The sequence below is a fragment of the Oncorhynchus mykiss genome, chromosome 21 (genome assembly GCF_013265735.2).
Source record: "Oncorhynchus mykiss isolate Arlee chromosome 21, USDA_OmykA_1.1, whole genome shotgun sequence".
Lineage (NCBI taxonomy): Eukaryota > Metazoa > Chordata > Actinopteri > Salmoniformes > Salmonidae > Oncorhynchus > Oncorhynchus mykiss.
This window is the reverse complement of record NC_048585.1, coordinates 3,205,618-3,219,592: the sequence shown is the minus strand read 5'-3', so window position 1 is coordinate 3,219,592 and position 13,975 is coordinate 3,205,618. Positions and strand designations below refer to the sequence as shown.

The following is a 13,975-nucleotide window of genomic DNA, read 5'->3' as shown; positions in this document are numbered from 1 at the left end:
TATAGTAACTGTAGGAACACACAGAGCCTTAGGAAAGGATTCACACCCCGTGACGTTTCCCCACATCTTGTTTCAGTTACAGCCTGAATTTAAAAACGGATTACATTTAGATTTTGTGACACTTGTCTACAAACAATTCCCCATTATGTCAAAGTGGAATTATGTTCACAAAAATAATAATAAAGATATAAAAACCTGAAATGTCTTGAGGCAATAAAGTATTCCACCCCTTTGTTAATTAAGGCAAGCCTGAATAAGTTCAGGAGTCAACATGTGCAAGTCAGATAATATGTTGCATGGACTCACTCTGTGTGCAACGATGTTGTACAACACCATGGTTTAATGACTACCCCATATCTGTGCTGCACACATACAATTATCTGTAAGGTCCCTCAGTCGAGCAGTGAATTTCAAGCACAGACTCAACGACAAAGACCAGGGAGGTTTTCCAATGCCTCGCAAAGAAGGGCTCCTATTGGTAGATGAGTAAAAAATAAAACATTGAACATCCCTTTGAGCATGATGAAGTTATTAATTACACTTTGGATGGTGTATCAATACATCCAGTCACTACAAAGATACAGGCGTCCTTCCTAACTCAGTTGACGGAGAGGAAGGAAACCGCTCAGGGATTTCATCATGATTTCATCATTCATCACAGTTACAGAGTTAAATGGCTGTGATAGGAGAAAACTGAGGATGGATCAACAACATTGTAGTTACTCCACAATACCTAAATCACAGAGGGAAAAGAAGGAAGCCTGTACAGAATAAAAAATGTTCCAAAACACGCTTCCTGTTTGCAATAAGACACTAAAGTAATACTGCAAAATATTTGTCAGAGAAATGGACTTTGTGTCCTGAATACAAAATGGAGGTGCCTGCATCATATTATGGGTATGCTTGTCATCGGCAGGGATTAGGGAGTTTTTTAAGATAAAAAATAAATGGATCAGGACCTATCATAAGGATAGGACAGAATGTTATTCTGTTCTTCTGGAAGAGACTACATTTTTTAATGTTTCTTTAGACCCGTCTCAAATAATGGATTTATTGTGGTGCTGTAGGCTGTATCACATGGATTTATTAGACTTTATAAAATGTAGATGTTCCGAAGGACTGCATCAGCTTGTAGGCTATGTGTGGAAGCCAGGAGATGCTAAATGTGGTTTACTCACCAGTTGACCACAAAGCTGTTGTGAAATTCCATGTGATGGATCAATAAAGTTATTTAATATTGACTCACCGGTTGAGCAGAAAGTTGTTTCCATGTGAAGGAACAATAAAGTTCTGTTTCCCTGTGAGGGAACAATAAAGTTCTGTTTCCCTGTGAGGGAACAATAAAGTTCTGTTACAAATGACTCACCGGTTGAGCAGGAAGCCATTGTCGCTGCAGGTGAGAGCCTCCAGGAGAACCTTCTTCTCTGAGATGGCTGTTGTGGAGTGGAACTTCATCCAGATAAACTCCCACACGTCCTCATCCATCAGAGACACGCCCGTACAGTACACTATGTCACGCACGTTGGGAGGGATCCTGCAGGGAAGGGTACACACACCACACACACGCATACACACAAACACGCATACAAGCAGGCGCGCACACACAAACCAATTACATTACCAATTTCATTCTCCTTTAAACTACTACGATAACATTAGTATTCAGTATTTCCTGCTGTTTGTGTCAGTCGGGCTTCTTTTCAGGTCTTCCTCACTTTATCATTTTTAACCTCAAAGGATTTTTACCCTGATTAAACAAAGGTTAACAAATCAATACCAAGCGGACCAGAATCCTCAGAGAAGTCAAAGAGATTGACTATCTAACAGCGTTGTGTAAACAGAGTGTAAACAGAGTGTAAACAGAGTGTATATTTGCTTGGAACAGAGCCCTTGTTTGTGGAGTTCACGTCTCAGCGAGGCACAATAATGTTGTAGACATTATACTACTATACTAAACTAGAGACATGGGCTGCGTTTTTTAACAATGGCAGAACATGCTCCATCTCTATATAGTGTGTCTATAACTAAACTAAATGAAAGCGTTTAGAAATGGACTGTTTTGCGTCAATGGCGATGCTAATGTTAAAATGTCCTGGGGGTTGTTGGGAGTTGAGCACCATTACATTTGTTTTCAACCGACAAAAAGAGTTTCAGATGCTCCAACTGACAACAAAGAGTTTTAGATGCTCCAACTGACAACAAAGAGTTTTAGATGCTCCAACTGACAACAAAGAGTTTTAGACGCTCCAACTGACAAAGAGTTTTAGATGCTCCAACTGACAACAAAGAGTTTTAGATGCTCCAACTGACAACCAAGAGTTTTAGATGCTCCAACTGACAAAGAGTTTTAGATGCTCCAACTGACAACAAAGAGTTTTAGATGCTCCAACTGTCAAAGAGTTTTAGATGCTCCAACTGACAACAAAGAGTTTCAGATGCTCCAACTGACAACCAAGAGTTTTAGATGCTCCAACTGACAAAGAGTTTTAGATGCTCCAACTGACAACAAAGAGTTTCAGATGCTCCAACTGACAACAAAGAGTTTTAGATGCTCCAACTGACAAAGAGTTTTAGATGCTCCAACTGACAACAAAGAGTTTCAGATGCTCCAACTGACAAAGAGTTTCAGATGCTCCAACTGACAAAGAGTTTTAGATGCTCCAACTGACAACAAAGAGTTTCAGATGCTCCAACTGACAACAAAGAGTTTTAGATGCTCCAACTGACAAAGAGTTTTAGATGCTCCAACTGACAAAGAGTTTTAGATGCTCCAACTGACAACAAAGAGTTTCAGATGCTCCAACTGACAACAAAGAGTTTTAGATGCTCCAACTGACAAAGAGTTTTAGATGCTCCAACTGACAACAAAGAGTTTCAGATGCTCCAACTGACAACAAAGAGTTTTAGATGCTCCAACTGACAAAGAGTTTTAGATGCTCCAACTGACAAAGAGCTTTAGATGCTCCAACTGACAACAAAGAGTTTCAGATGCTCCAACTGACAACAAAGAGTTTTAGATGCTCCAACTGACAAAGAGTTTTAGATGCTCCAACTGACAAAGAGTTTTAGATGCTCCAACTGACAAAGAGTTTTAGATGCTCCAACTGACAAAGAGTTTTAGATGCTCCAACTGACAAAGAGTTTTAGATGCTCCAACTGACAACAAAGAGTTTTAGATGCTCCAACTGACAAATAGTTTCAGATGCTCCAACTGACAAAGAGTTTTAGATGCTCCAACTGACAAAGAGTTTTAGATGCTCCAACTGACAAAGAGTTTTAGATGCTCCAACTGACAACAAAGAGTTTTAGATGCTCCAACTGACAAAGAGTTTTAGATGCTCCAACTGACAACAAAGAGTTTTAGATGCTCCAACTGACAAAGAGTTTTAGATGCTCCAACTGACAACAAAGAGTTTTAGATGCTCCAACTGACAAAGAGTTTTAGATGCTCCAACTGACAAAGAGTTTTAGATGCTCCAAATGACAACAAAGAGTTTTAGATGCTCCAACTGACAACAAAGAGTTTTAGATGCTCCAACTGACAAAGAATTTTAGATGCTCCAACTGACAAAGAGTTTTAGATGCTCCAACTGACAACAAAGAGTTTTAGATGCTCCAACTGACAAAGAGTTTTAGATGCTCCAACTGACAACAAAGAGTTTTAGATGCTCCAACTGACAAAGAGTTTTAGATGCTCCAACTGACAACAAAGAGTTTTAGATGCTCCAACTGACAAAGAGTTTTAGATGCTCCAACTGACAAAGAGTTTTAGATGCTCCAACTGACAACAAAGAGTTTTAGATGCTCCAACTGACAACAAAGAGTTTTAGATGCTCCAACTGACAAAGAATTTTAGATGCTCCAACTGACAACAAAGAGTTTTAGATGCTCCAACTGACAACAAAGAGTTTTAGATGCTCCAACTGACAACAAAGAGTTTTAGATGCTCCAACTGACAACAAAGAGTTTCAGATGCTCCAACTGACAACAAAGAGTTTTAGATAATCCAACTGACAAAGAGTTTCAGATGCTCCAACTGACAACAAAGAGTTTCAGATGCTCCAACTGACAACAAAGAGTTTCAGATGCTCCAACTGACAAAGAGTTTTAGATGCTCCAACTGACAACAAAGAGTTTTAGATGCTCCAACTGACAAAGAGTTTTAGATGCTCCAACTGACAAAGAGTTTTAGATGCTCCAACTGACAACAAAGAGTTTTAGATGCTCCAACTGACAACAAAGAGTTTTAGATGCTCCAACTGACAAAGAATTTTAGATGCTCCAACTGACAACAAAGAGTTTTAGATGCTCCAACTGACAACAAAGAGTTTTAGATGCTCCAACTGACAACAAAGAGTTTTAGATGCTCCAACTGACAACAAAGAGTTTCAGATGCTCCAACTGACAACAAAGAGTTTTAGATGCTCCAACTGACAAAGAGTTTCAGATGCTCCAACTGACAACAAAGAGTTTCAGATGCTCCAACTGACAACAAAGAGTTTCAGATGCTCCAACTGACAAAGAGTTTTAGATGCTCCAACTGACAAAGAGTTTCAGATGCTCCAACTGACAAAGAGTTTCAGATGCTCCAACTGACAAAGAGTTTCAGATGCTCCAACTGACAACAAAGAGTTTCAGATGCTCCAACTGACAAAGAGTTTCAGATGCTCCAACTGACAACAAAGAGTTTTAGATGCACCAACTGACAACAAAGAGTTTTAGATGCTCCAACTGACAACAAAGAGTTTCAGATGCTCCAACTGACAACAAAGAGTTTCAGATGCTCCAACTGACAAAGAGTTTTAGATGCTCCAACTGACAAAGAGTTTCAGATGCTCCAACTGACAAAGAGTTTTAGATGCTGCAACTGACAAAGAGTTTCAGATGCTCCAACTGACAAAGAGTTTTAGTGGCTCCAACTGACAACAAAGAGTTTTAGATGCTCCAACTGACAACAGAGTTTCAGATGCTCCAACTGACAACAAAGAGTTTCAGATGCTCCAACTGACAAAGAGTTTTAGATGCTCCAACTGACAAAGAGTTTCAGATGCTCCAACTGACAAAGAGTTTTAGATGCTCCAACTGACAAAGAGTTTCAGATGCTCCAACTGACAAATAGTTTTAGTGGCTCCAACTGACAAAGAGTTTCAGATGCTCCAACTGACAACAAAGAGTTTTAGTGGCTCCAACTGACAAAGAGTTTTAGATGCTCCAACTGACAAAGAGTTTTAGATGCTCCAACTGACAAAGAGTTTTAGTGGCTCCAACTGACAAAGAGTTTTAGATGCTCCAACTGACAACAAAGAGTTTTAGTGGCTCCAACTGACAAAGAGTTTCAGATGCTCCAACTGACAACAAAGAGTTTCAGATGCTCCAACTGACAACAAAGAGTTTCAGATGCTCCAACTGACAAAGAGTTTTAGATGCTCCAACTGACAAAGAGTTTCAGATGCTCCAACTGACAAAGAGTTTCAGATGCTCCAACTGACAAAGAGTTTCAGATGCTCCAACTGACAACAAAGAGTTTCAGATGCTCCAACTGACAAAGAGTTTCAGATGCTCCAACTGACAACAAAGAGTTTTAGATGCTCCAACTGACAACAAAGAGTTTCAGATGCTCCAACTGACAACAAAGAGTTTTAGATGCTCCAACTGACAACAAAGAGTTTCAGATGCTCAAACTGACAAAGAGTTTCAGATGCTCCAACTTACAAAGAGTTTTAGATGCTCCAACTGACAACAAAGAGTTTCAGATGCTCCAACTGACAAAGAGTTTCAGATGCTCCAACTGACAACAAAGAGTTTTAGATGCTCCAACCGACAACAAAGAGTTTTAGATGCACCAACTGACAACAAAGAGTTTTAGATGCTCCAACTGACAACAAAGAGTTTCAGATGCTCCAACTGACAACAAAGAGTTTTAGATGCTCCAACTGACAAAGAGTTTCAGATGCTCCAACTGACAACAAAGAGTTTCAGATGCTCCAACTGACAACAAAGAGTTTCAGATGCTCCAACTGACAAAGAGTTTTAGATGCTCCAACTGACAACAAAGAGTTCCAGATGCTCCAACTGACAAAGAGTTTCAGATGCTCCAACTGACAACAAAGAGTTTTAGATGCTCCAACTGACAACAAAGAGTTTTAGATGCTCCAACTGACAACAAAGAGTTTCAGATGCTCCAACTGACAACAAAGAGTTTCAGATGCTCCAACTGACAAAGAGTTTTAGATGCTCCAACTGACAAAGAGTTTCAGATGCTCCAACTGACAAAGAGTTTTAGATGCTCCAACTGACAAAGAGTTTTAGATGCTCCAACTGACAAAGAGTTTTAGATGCTCCAACTGACAAAGAGTTTCAGATGCTCCAACTGACAAAGAGTTTCAGATGCTCCAACTGACAAAGAGTTTCAGATGCTCCAACTGACAACAAAGAGTTTCAGATGCTCCAACTGACAAAGAGTTTCAGATGCTCCAACTGACAACAAAGAGTTTTAGATGCTCCAACTGACAACAAAGAGTTTCAGATGCTCCAACTGACAAAGAGTTTTAGATGCTCCAACTGACAAAGAGTTTCAGATGCTCCAACTGACAAAGAGTTTTAGATGCTGCAACTGACAAAGAGTTTCAGATGCTCCAACTGACAAAGAGTTTTAGTGGCTCCAACTGACAACAAAGAGTTTTAGATGCTCCAACTGACAACAAAGAGTTTCAGATGCTCCAACTGACAACAAAGAGTTTCAGATGCTCCAACTGACAAAGAGTTTTAGATGCTCCAACTGACAAAGAGTTTCAGATGCTCCAACTGACAAAGAGTTTTAGATGCTCCAACTGACAAAGAGTTTCAGATGCTCCAACTGACAAATAGTTTTAGTGGCTCCAACTGACAAAGAGTTTCAGATGCTCCAACTGACAACAAAGAGTTTTAGTGGCTCCAACTGACAAAGAGTTTTAGATGCTCCAACTGACAAAGAGTTTTAGATGCTCCAACTGACAAAGAGTTTTAGTGGCTCCAACTGACAAAGAGTTTTAGATGCTCCAACTGACAACAAAGAGTTTTAGTGGCTCCAACTGACAAAGAGTTTCAGATGCTCCAACTGACAACAAAGAGTTTCAGATGCTCCAACTGACAACAAAGAGTTTCAGATGCTCCAACTGACAAAGAGTTTTAGATGCTCCAACTGACAAAGAGTTTCAGATGCTCCAACTGACAAAGAGTTTCAGATGCTCCAACTGACAAAGAGTTTCAGATGCTCCAACTGACAACAAAGAGTTTCAGATGCTCCAACTGACAAAGAGTTTCAGATGCTCCAACTGACAACAAAGAGTTTTAGATGCTCCAACTGACAACAAAGAGTTTCAGATGCTCCAACTGACAACAAAGAGTTTTAGATGCTCCAACTGACAACAAAGAGTTTCAGATGCTCAAACTGACAAAGAGTTTCAGATGCTCCAACTGACAAAGAGTTTTAGATGCTCCAACTGACAACAAAGAGTTTCAGATGCTCCAACTGACAAAGAGTTTCAGATGCTCCAACTGACAACAAAGAGTTTTAGATGCTCCAACCGACAACAAAGAGTTTTAGATGCTCCAACTGACAACAAAGAGTTTTAGATGCTCCAACTGACAACAAAGAGTTTCAGATGCTCCAACTGACAACAAAATGTTTTAGATGCTCCAACTGACAAAGAGTTTCAGATGCTCCAACTGACAACAAAGAGTTTCAGATGCTCCAACTGACAACAAAGAGTTTCAGATGCTCCAACTGACAAAGAGTTTTAGATGCTCCAACTGACAACAAAGAGTTCCAGATGCTCCAACTGACAAAGAGTTTCAGATGCTCCAACTGACAACAAAGAGTTTTAGATGCTCCAACTGACAACAAAGAGTTTTAGATGCTCCAACTGACAACAAAGAGTTTCAGATGCTCCAACTGACAACAAACAGTTTCAGATGCTCCAACTGACAAAGAGTTTTAGATGCTCCAACTGACAAAGAGTTTCAGATGCTCCAACTGACAAAGAGTTTTAGATGCTCCAACTGACAAAGACTTTTAGATGCTCCAACTGACAAAGAGTTTTAGATGCTCCAACTGACAAAGAGTTTTAGATGCTCCAACTGACAAAGAGTTTTAGATGCTCCAACTGACAAAGAGTTTCAGATGCTCCAACTGACAAAGAGTTTTAGATGCTCCAACTGACAACAAAGAGTTTCAGATGCTCCAACTGACAAAGAGTTTCAGATGCTCCAACTGACAAAGAGTTTTAGATGCTCCAACTGACAACAAAGAGTTTCAGATGCTCCAACTGACAAAGAGTTTCAGATGCTCCAACTGACAAAGAGTTTCAGATGCTCCAACTGACAACAAAGAGTTTTAGATGCTCCAACTGACAAAGAGTTTCAGATGCTCCAACTGACAAAGAGTTTCAGATGCTCCAACTGACAAAGAGTTTTAGATGCTCCAACTGACAACAAAAAGTTTTAGATGCTCCAACTGACAAAGAGTTTCAGATGCTCCAACTGACAAAGAGTTTTAGATGCTCCAACTGACAACAAAGAGTTTCAGATGCTCCAACTGACAAAGAGTTTCAGATGCTCCAACTGACAAAGAGTTTTAGATGCTCCAACTGACAACAAAGAGTTTCAGATGCTCCAACTGACAAAGAGTTTCAGATGCTCCAACTGACAAAGAGTTTCAGATGCTCCAACTGACAACAAAGAGTTTTAGATGCTCCAACTGACAAAGAGTTTCAGATGCTCCAACTGACAAAGAGTTTCAGATGCTCCAACTGACAAAGAGTTTTAGATGCTCCAACTGACAACAAAAAGTTTTAGATGCTCCAACTGACAAAGAGTTTTAGATGCTCCAACTGACAAAGAGTTTCAGATGCTCCAACTGACAAAGAGTTTTAGATGCTCCAACTGACAAAGAGTTTTAGTGGCTCCAACTGACAACAAAGAGTTTTAGATGCTCCAACTGACAACAAAGAGTTTTAGATGCTCCAACTGACAACAAAGAGTTTTAGATGCTCCAACTGACAAAGAGTTTCAGATGCTCCAACTGACAAAGAGTTTTAGATGCTCCAACTGACAACAAAGAGTTTTAGATGCTCCAACTGACAAAGAGTTTCAGATGCTCCAACTGACAAAGAGTTTCAGATGCTCCAACTGACAAAGAGTTTTAGTGGCTCCAACTGACAACACAAAGTTTTAGATGCTCCAACTGACAAAGAGTTTTAGATGCTCCAACTGACAAAGAGTTTTAGATGCTCCAACTGACAACAAAAAGTGTTAGATGCTCCAACTGACAAAGAGTTTTAGATGCTCCAACTGACAAAGAGTTTTAGATGCTCCAACTGACAACAAAAAGTTTTAGATGCTCCAACTGACAAAGAGTTTTAGATGCTCCAACTGACAAAGAGTTTCAGATGCTCCAACTGACAAAGAGTTTTAGATGCTCCAACTGACAACAAAGAGTTTTAGATGCTCCAACTGACAACAAAGAGTTTTAGATGCTCCAACTGACAACAAAGAGTTTTAGATGCTCCAACTGACAAAGAGTTTTAGATGCTCCAACTGACAACAAAGAGTTTTAGATGCTCCAACTGACAACAAAGAGTTTTAGATGCTCCAACTGACAAAGAGTTTTAGATGCTCCAACTGACAACAAAGAGTTTTAGATGCTCCAACTGACAAAGAGTTTTAGATGCTCCAACTGACAAAGAGTTTCAGATGCTCCAACTGACAAGGTTGTCTGAATCCTGTCCCTGATTGTGTCCATCTATTAACATGTTAAAAAACCCTCATGGGTGACTGTGTGTGTTGTCAATGTGTTAAGAGGTTGTTTGTTGAAACGTTGCGTCCAGAGGTTCCGCTCCCTGTGATGTTGTAGTGAAAACCCAAAGTCATACAGAGCAGACGTGTCCTGCACCACCGATAACTTAACGGTCCTTAAGTATCTTGTCCATCCTGAAATCCAAGCCTAAGATGTGGTTCCTATTATAATGACTGGACTGGGGATTGAACCGGGGAAAGTCTAGCTGCTGCTCAGGCTGTAGTAAAAAGAAAAACTGAAAATCCATAATGATGTGTCATGGGATGCTGGGCTTTCATGCACTGTATTTCGACAATAGATTGAGAGCATGACATTTTCTGGCTCTCGAGAGGAATCAAGGCTTTGGAGAAAGTTTACTATAGCAAGACCTTACCGAGCAAAACACTTCTGCTGACTGGGTCCATGGCACACAGGGGGTTTGGGAGAGCCTCGGGAATCTACACTCTAGCATAGTTTCCCCAACGCAATCTTGTGTAGAAATGCAGCTTGTGGAAAAAGCCACCCCCCCCCCCCCCCCCAAAAAAAAAAAAAATCCTGAATATACCTGGTGTGTGGTCAAAGTGTGATAGAGACAGAGACATAATGACTGAAGACACAATATTACTGCTCTCTCTCTCCATGCAGTCTCTCACAACGATGACGGAAATAATTAACTTTCTAGGCCACGATGTTCCCTAATATTCACATTGAGTCTTTCATTCAGACTCTACAACTGATGGATGATGTGGTGATGGTAAAACAGAGACTGAGAGAGCAGACCGCCAGATCAACAGCTCTACTGGCAGCTCTCTCTGGTACAAGAGCTACTGTAGGTTAAATCACTGCAGGTTACACTTTAGGAAACCAAGAGTCAGTGTTTTTACAGTGAAAGGTGACTCTCTTTCTATCTTTCTCACTGTCTCTCTCTCTCTCTCTATATATATATATGCATCTCTCTCTCTCTCTCTCTCTCTCTCTCTCTCAATCTCTCTCTTTCTCTCTCTCTTTCTCTCTCTCTCTCTCTCTCTCTCTCTCTCTCTCTCTCTCTCTCTCTCCCTCTCCCTCCCTCCCTCCCTCCCTCCCTCCCTCCCTCCCTCCCTCCCTCCCTCCCTCTCCCTCTCCCTCCTCTTTATAGATGGAGATAGTGTGAGGAGGACACAGGAAGATGTGGACCACACCAGGTATGAGCGTTCCACATTAACGCTGCTGAGCTCAGCCGTCACACATTACTACCTTGATCATAAAGCCATGTGGCGAGGGCAGTGGGGTTTTATGAAGAGCTTATGCTTTAAGATGGGGAGTTTTTGACTTGGTCTGCATCCCAAATGGCACCCTATTCCCTTGCACTATAAAGGGAATAGGGTGCCAGTCCTGGTCTAAAGTAGTGCACTATAAAGGGAATAGGGTGCCAGCCCTGGTCAAAGTAGTGCACTATAAAAGGAATAGGGTGCCAGACCTGGTCTAAAGTAGTGCACTATAAAGGGAATAGGGTGCCAGCCCTGGTCAAAAGTAGTGCACTATAAAGGGAATAGGGTGCCAGCCCTGGTCTAAAGTAGTGCACTATAAAGGGGATAGGGTGCCAGACCTGGTCTAAAGTAGTGCACTATAAAGGGAATAGGGTGCCAGTCCTGGTCTAAAGTAGTGCACTATAAAGGGAATAGGGTGCCAGACCTGGTCTAAAGTAGTGCACGGGAATAGGGTGCCAGACCTGGTCTAAAGTAGTGCACTATAAAGGGAATAGGGTGCCAGTCCTGGTCTAAAGTAGTGCACTATAAAGGGAATAGGGTGCCAGCCCTGGTCAAAAGTAGTGCACTATAAAGGGGATAGGGTGCCAGTCCTGGTCTAAAGTAGTGCACTATAAAGGGAATAGGGTGCCAGTCCTGGTCTAAAGTAGTGCACTATAAAGGGAATAGGGTGCCAGACCTGGTCTAAAGTAGTGCACGGGAATAGGGTGCCAGACCTGGTCTAAAGTAGTGCACTATAAAGGGGATAGGGTGCCAGTCCTGGTCTAAAGTAGTGCACTATAAAGGGAATAGGGTGCCAGACCTGGTCTAAAGTAGTGCACTATAAAGGGGATAGGGTGCCAGACCTGGTCTAAAGTAGTGCACTATAAAGGGAATAGGGTGCCAGTCCTGGTCAAAAGTAGTGCACTATAAAGGGAATAGGGTGCCAGTCCTGGTCTAAAGTAGTGCACTATAAAGGGAATAGGGTACCAGTCCTGGTCAAAAGTAGTGCACTATAAAGGGAATAGGGTGCCAGCCCTGGTCTAAAGTAGTGCACTATAAAGGGGATAGGGTGCCAGACCTGGTCTAAAGTAGTGCACTATAAAGGGAATAGGGTGCCAGCCCTGGTCTAAAGTAGTGCACTATAAAGGGAATAGGGTGCCAGTCCTGGTCAAAAGTAGTGCACTATAAAGGGAATAGGGTGCCAGTCCTGGTCAAAAGTAGTGCACTATAAAGGGAATAGGGTGCCAGACCTGGTCTAAAGTAGTGCACTATAAAGGGAATAGGGTGCCAGTCCTGGTCTAAAGTAGTGCACTATAAAGGGAATAGGGTGCCAGACCTGGTCAAAAGTAGTGCACTATAAAGGGGATAGGGTGCCAGCCCTGGTCTAAAGTAGTGCACTATAAAGGGATTAGGGTGCCAGTCCTGGTCTAAAGTAGTGCACTATAAAGGGAATAGGGTGCCAGCCCTTTTCAACTCACTCACATGCGTACAGTGTACATATACAGTGTGTAGTGCAGTACTGCTGACATCAATGGACAGACTCAGATACAGTATCTTCACTATGTCCTATCTTAGTTTATTCTGTATTATTCTGAAGGAAAACGCAGAGAACCAATCAGATCCTGGATCATTAGACAGTGTTCCTGAAGGAATACGCAGAGAACCAATCAGACCCTGGATCATTAGACAGTGTTCCTGAAGGAATACGCAGAGAACCAATCAGACCCAGGATCATTAGACAGTGGTCCTGAAGGAATACGCAGAGAACCATTTAGACCCAGGATCATTAGACAGTGTTCCTGAAGGAATACGCAGAGAACCAATCAGACCCAGGATCATTAGACAGTGTTACTGAAGGAATATGCAGAGAACCAATCAGACCCAGGATCATTAGACAGTGTTCCTGAAGGAATACGCAGAGAACCAATCAGACCCAGGATCATTAGACAGTGTTACTGAAGGAATATGCAGAGAACCAATCAGATCCTGGATCATTAGACAGTGTTCCTGAAGGAATACGCAGAGAACCAATCAGACCCAGGATCATTAGACAGTGTTACTGAAGGAATATGCAGAGAACCAATCAGACCCAGGATCATTAGACAGTGTTCCTGAAGGAATGCGCAGAGAACCAATCAGACCTTGTAGGGCAGAATGAGGGATGTTCGTATCATAGCGGAGATGAAGAGAGTGTTGTTATCACCACGTCTGTGTAGAGGTGGGGGGCCATTGTTGTGGATGTTGTTGTTTGTGTTGCCGAGAGCAACCGGTGGAGGGATTAGACAAGGGATAGATTCTGTTTCAATGGACACTTGGCGTTTGAAACATCGATATTGGCAAGGATGTCCAACGTGCCGTATTGATCAGAACACAAATCTATGTCAGGCCCACTGGGATTCAACAATGGGACATTCTTCTCTGTAAAAATGAGCTATAAAACGGAGTGTGACTATAAGCTTCTTTCAGATGAAGAGAGGAGAGCTGCTTGGTGTTATCTGAAGAGGAGAGAGGAGAGCTGCTTGGTGATATCTGAAGAGGAGAGAGGAGAGCTGCTTGGTGATATCTGAAGAGGAGAGAGGAGAGCTGCTTGGTGATATGTGAAGAGGAGAGAGGAGAGCTGCTTGGTGATATGTAAAGAGGAGAGAGGAGAGCTGCTTGGTGATATCTGAAGAGGAGAGAGAAGAGCTGCTTGGTGATATCTGAAGAGGAGAGAGGAGAGCTGCTTGGTGATATCTGAAGAGGAGAGAGGAGAGCTGCTTTGTGATATGTGAAGAGGAGAGAGGAGAGCTGCTTGGTGATATCTGAAGAGGAGAGAGGAGAGCTGCTTGGTGATATCTGAAGAGGATAGAGGAGAGCTGCTTGGGGATATGTGAAGAGGAGAGAGGAGAGCTGCTTGGTGATCTCTGAAGAGGAGAGAGGAGAGCTGCTTGGTGAT

The 13,975-nt window shown here is 41.8% G+C and overlaps 1 protein-coding gene across 2 annotated transcripts in view; it reads right to left on the bottom strand.

Moving 5' to 3' along the window:
- Positions 1–13,975, bottom strand: part of LOC110499725 (thyrotropin-releasing hormone-degrading ectoenzyme-like) — a 417,686-nt gene that overhangs the window by 17,980 nt on the left and 385,731 nt on the right. For both annotated transcript variants that reach the window (XR_005038456.1, XM_036956614.1), the window contains exon 16: positions 1,367–1,534. Coding sequence is in view for 1 of the 2 variants with exons in the window: in XM_036956614.1 (XP_036812509.1) it covers positions 1,367–1,534 (168 nt within the window). In the remaining variant the exon portion in view is untranslated. The remainder of the gene's footprint in view (positions 1–1,366; positions 1,535–13,975) is intronic.